General features: G+C 37.7%; 1 protein-coding gene across 1 annotated transcript; it reads left to right on the forward strand.

Annotated features, from left to right (window-relative positions):
- The first annotated feature begins 2066 nt into the window (after positions 1-2066).
- Positions 2067-4779, forward strand: LOC130749415 (uncharacterized). The gene is made up of 3 exons (XM_057602770.1): positions 2067-2787; positions 3541-4308; positions 4398-4779. The coding sequence occupies exons 1-3, from the start codon at positions 2128-2130 to the stop codon at positions 4560-4562; spliced, it is 1593 nt and encodes a 530-aa protein (XP_057458753.1). The 5' UTR covers positions 2067-2127; the 3' UTR covers positions 4563-4779.
- Positions 4780-5429: the final 650 nt, after the last annotated feature.

Here is a 5429-nt window from a genome sequence, read left to right on the forward strand (position 1 = left end):
TAATTTAGCACAGGCACGTGAGAGGACACTTGAGTATACATGAAACTTTTTAATATAATATAGCTTCTAATTTCAATTGAATGTCATATAAAATCTTATCATATTATAAAAATTATTTTATTTTGATAATTTTTGTGTGTTACGAACCATGTGTTTTAAAATTCTTTACCAAAAAAAAAACCATGTTTTTAAAATTGATCAAATCAATTGCTGATTAAAATATAGATTAGAGATACTTAAATTTGGAAGGCTTAAATATGTTTTTGTTCCCTCTAGGTTTTGGCCCATCAAATTATTTTTCCTTAGAATACACCCTTATTTTGAAAATAATATAGAGGGATAAGCCTCTGCCGTTAACGGACGCTGACGTGACATATTTTAGAGGCATCTAAACCGAAGAATCATGATTTTAGAGAGACCTAAACCAAAGAATCGTGATTTTGGAGGGACCTAAAACTCAATTGTTATCGTGTCTTAGGTCCCTTTAAAATTATTGTTCTTTGGTTTGGGCCCCTCTAAATGACGTAAGGTGACGGGAGGGGCTCAGTATTATTTTGCATTTAGGGGTGTATACCAAAGAAAAATATTTAGAGGGGCCTAAACCAAAAGACCCTAATTTTAGAGGAACCAAAAACATAATTAAGCCAATTTGGAATAAATATCTTATGCGGATAAATTAGGAAACAATTTTAGAACTTTGATCCATTTAACAATCTTGTACTACTAATCCATTTCAACTTAATTTTCACTCATCGTAACATTATTTTTTTTTCCAATAAATGAATTATTAAGTCGTGTGTATCAACATAATCATGTTCAAAATGAAATCCCGGTATCCTTCGTGCAACGCACGGGTATAATCCTAGTATAGAGGAGTGCCCATTACCAAGCCGGGGCCTAAAAGTCCATGGGATTTGGGTTTGGCACCCCACCCTTTAGGCTACGCGCCCCAGCATTTTTTTTTTATTCCAAAACTACCCATCGGTAAATGATTTGCCGATGTCAAAATAACAATCGGTAAATGATTTACCGTTATTGTTCCTCAGTATGAACACCTTTATCCCATTACCCAGAACACGAAGAACAATATCGGTTAATCATTAACCGATTCTTATATTGATATCGGTATATCATTTACCGATTGGTAATCTGGCAGTTTGATCACCTTTTCACCATTACTCCTCCCTCCACCAACCCCTCCACCGTTACTCCTCCCTCCAACAACCCCCCACCAGCCCCCCATAACTCGCCCAAACTACCTTATTCTACCATTACTCCACTCCTCCCTCACATTTCACCTTCCCACCACCACCACCATCTCCACATTTCCACCACCACCACCACCAACACCACCACCACCAAGGGAAAGCTTTTAACTTCTGGTAAGTGGTGTTAGCTTTGGTACTTTATTTATAGTTAGTTTAAGTAGTTAGTTGTTAGTTTAAGTAGTTAGTTTAGTTAGTTAAGTTGGTAATTTAGGCTGCTGAACCGTGAATCGAATCGGTAAATGAATTGCCGTTAATGTATCGGATTATGATTTACCGTTATTATACCGGAATTTGATTTACCGTTATAGGGTCGGTTATTGATTTACCGTTTTTGTTCCAGGGATGACAGAGTCCTTTTTCTTTGGTGAAATCATTGAAATCAAAACTTACCTTTTGAATGTAATGGAATGAGTCTTTGTGGGAGCTTTGATGATGATTAGAACCGACCTTTGAGATGATTGAAGTGGTGGAACCGAGCTTTGAGAGAGGATGCGATTGAGGGAGGGAAATTTGAGTTTTGAAATAATGGGTTTCAAAACCCAAACTGTCGTGTTTATATGTTTTAAACACGATCGGTAAATGATTACCCGTTATAGAGTCGGGTAATCATTTACCGTTTTTAATCAACTGGTTTTTTGGTAATTTCACCCACCAAGGTGGGGCGGGGGGCCTAATGGGTGGGGTGTTAAACCCAAATCCCAAAGTCCATCCACAAATGCCAAAGCCTTGACTATTCCCCGCCATAATAGCTTTTAGCATTTTTCTGATATTTTTATGGCCCATTTTGCGCAGTTGTGGATGGAGGGTTAGTTAAATTGTAAAAAGTGAAACAGTCCATTTTAGTCACACCATTTTCATCATGGCTCCTTCTCAGCCGCAGCCACAAGAGCCAAAAACCATTCCCATCAAAATCTTGTTAGACAAACAAGCCAACAAGATTGTCGCAGTGGAAGCAACACAGGACTTCGTTGACACTCTCTTCAGTTTCCTCTCCCTTCCACTCGCCACCATCATTCACCTTGTCACAACCACCCCCACCACCACCGACACTAACAGCGATCAACAGCCCCCGGAACCACCGTTCCTGAGCAGCATCAACAACCTCTACCAAAGCGTTCAAAATCTCTCCCCAAACGATGTCTGGAACCCTGTCTGCAAGCAAATGTTGCTGCGTCCCCGGAACCCCTGTGAAGCACTGTGCTCCAAGCTCTTTTTCAATGTTGATGATGCCACAACTATGGTTTTTGTCTGCGATTCATGTAACAAGTTTACTTTTTTTCCCAGCCTGGTTTGTACATGTGGGAAACCCGTTAGACAGCCCAAGAACTTGGATTCCGAGGGAAACGTGGAAGCCAAAGGTGGTGTGTTTGTGAAACAAAATGGGTCATTGTTTCTGGTCTCTGATGATTTGAAGGTTGTTCCTAGTTCTTTGGTGACATCCATGCAGCATTTGCTGCAAATGGGGTATTCAGACTTGAATCAATTGGAGGAAATCACACAGAATATTGGCAAGCAGGAGGTAATTGTATGGGAAACTCTATTTTCTGTAATGTGTGTATCTCCTTGCAATTCTCATGCCCCATAATATCAATTTTGTTTGCATTGTATACCTAAAAGTGGATCTTTAGAACATGTATGAACCTTCACTCTAACACTTCTAGTTTTTAGTATAGTAGTTGTTTGACATAGGAATCTGTTAGGAACCTGGAAAGAATGGGGTAAAAGAAAAGACAGGTGTTATTGATTCAATGAAATTCATTATTCAGCAAAAGCAAAGAAAGATTTCTCCTCCAATTACTTGATGCTAAGTGCTAAGAAAATTGAATGATCCCTCTGCCCTTACTCTAATTAACTAACTCCTGTAATTGTTTTTAACTTCTGTAATCATCTAACAAATTAGTTTAACTTACCTTTTAGCTAACTAACTTCTCTGACTGTACCCTTCACTTTTATCCTAATCTTATCAGTTATTGTCACCCCCATTATTCTCATTCAAAGCTGAATCTCAACCCAAGTAGCTTCTGCCAAAGCATTGTTCTTGTCTTGGCATAAATTGCTTATAATTTTCTTGGTGTATTAGGAGAAGGATGAATATCAGTTAATTAGTAGTCACAATTTTGGTTAATTCTTAATATTATGATGGATTACTTCGTGAGTCTTTGCCATACTATTGTTGTTTCACTTGTTTGGTTTCAACCTCTTGTATTTCCATCATGTAGTTTCATCTTGTTATTTTGACTAAAAGTTCCATCCATGTTCTTTTGATGTATAGATATTGAAGCTCCTCAAGTACACCATAACCTCTCATGAGCCTCTGACTAAAGCAATTTTAGGATGTGACTCCAAGAAGAAAGATAACCTGCCGGACCAGTTTGCATCAGCTGTTAGAGTAAGACCTAACACTAGTGACAGTAAAATGGATGTTAAGGTAGTGCGAAGTAAATCTCAGAACAAGATAATCTTTGTTGAAGCTAATGAAGATTTTGTTGACTTCATGTTTAGCTTCCTCACCATGCCATTGGGGTCCATTGTAAAGCTTTTGGGTGGTAACTCTTTTGTTGGATGTGTTGATAACTTGTATAAGAGCGTGGAAACCTTGGACTCTTCATGGTGTACAGACTCGCGCCCTTTGTTACTCAATCCTGGATTGGCACCGCAGTTTGGTTGTCCAAATCAGCCCCTCAACATTCCTGATGTAGAACCTCCTACCTATTATTATGGTACTGGTGATACAAGACAAAAAATTAATGTTTATGAACCGTATCAGGGATATGTAGATAAAGTAGTAACCATAGAGGGAGGAGTTATTTCTAAGTCAAGCGGATTAGTTTATGATCCAAGAACATTGACTGCGCTGGACCCAAGATCCCCTAATAGATCGAAAGAAGGTGTTGTGGGATTTGTGAAGAGACCAGCATTATATGGTGTAGGAGATGATCTAATAGTGAAACCACTATCTTATTGTCTTTCATATTTGAAAGAATTATGTCTTCCCCTTGAAGATCTTGAAGTGAAAGTGATAACCATTGGAGAGGCCGAGGTAAGGTGACTGTTTGTTATTACTACATTTATCAATTTTGTACTTGTTTTTTATCTCTTTGATCTTCCTTCTTTTCTGTTGTGGTGCAGGCCTTGAGCCTCCTTGGAGCTTCTTTGACATCAAAGTCTACCTTGACTAGTGGATTGGAGGACTTTTTGGATGTGCCAAAACAAGAATCAACATTGACATCAAAGTATACACATACTAGTAGGCTTGATTATCTTTTAAAGGAGGAGCCTAAACCAGAAGCCTAAGTTCTCGATCACTTGCTGTTTCTGCCTGTGTTTTGAATATTACTTTATGGTTTACAGTATGAGTCAGACTTTATGGTTTGGCTTCACCTATTACAGTATTACCACTACTTACTGGTTTTCGGTTCTTTTCCAGTTTTGTGGACTTTTAGTTGTATAATACTTTAGAACTGATTATCGTAAATATTAACAGCAACACTGCTTGTTATTGCGAATTTGATATCACTATCCTGTATTATCATCTATCATTCACATATCATTTTAAGTTTTTAACAGTAATCCTTATCAATTAACCTTAACAATGAATGATGGAAGGGTGGCGTGGTTGTTGTGTAAAACTTAAATGTGTGTTTGGATTATTGTTAAACTTAATGTGGATCCACGTCAAATTTGACATGGGAAAATCATGGTTCTCCGATCCACGTTAAATTTGATGTGTCAAATTTTAATTTCTTTGTTAATACATTGAGATACGTGAAATCACGTTGTTTACGCAGCAATATCAAACCATACATACAAAATGATATTTTGGGGTACTTAGTGAGGTGAATGGGTGAACTGTTAATAGAGACGATTAACGGTTGTGACTATTTTCACCCAATTTCAATTTCGGAGACTAAATTCTACGACTTTTTTAGGAACCATTGTCAATTCACCCTTATTTCCCATGGACTAAAACATATTTAATCCAAAATTAAACATTTTTTAAATATTGATTTCACAGCAATGTTGGCTCATAAATCAACTACCTGACCAACTTATCGCCAGACCAACTAGATGGGCCTTATGGTTGAGTTGGGCCAAAATATAAGCATATATTGAGTGTGTGAGGTGCGATAGGTATAAGTCAGGGTTTAAAAAATCATCATG

Source organism: Lotus japonicus, chromosome 3, assembly GCF_012489685.1.
Source record: "Lotus japonicus ecotype B-129 chromosome 3, LjGifu_v1.2".
In the NCBI taxonomy this organism is placed as follows: Eukaryota; Viridiplantae; Streptophyta; class Magnoliopsida; order Fabales; family Fabaceae; genus Lotus; species Lotus japonicus.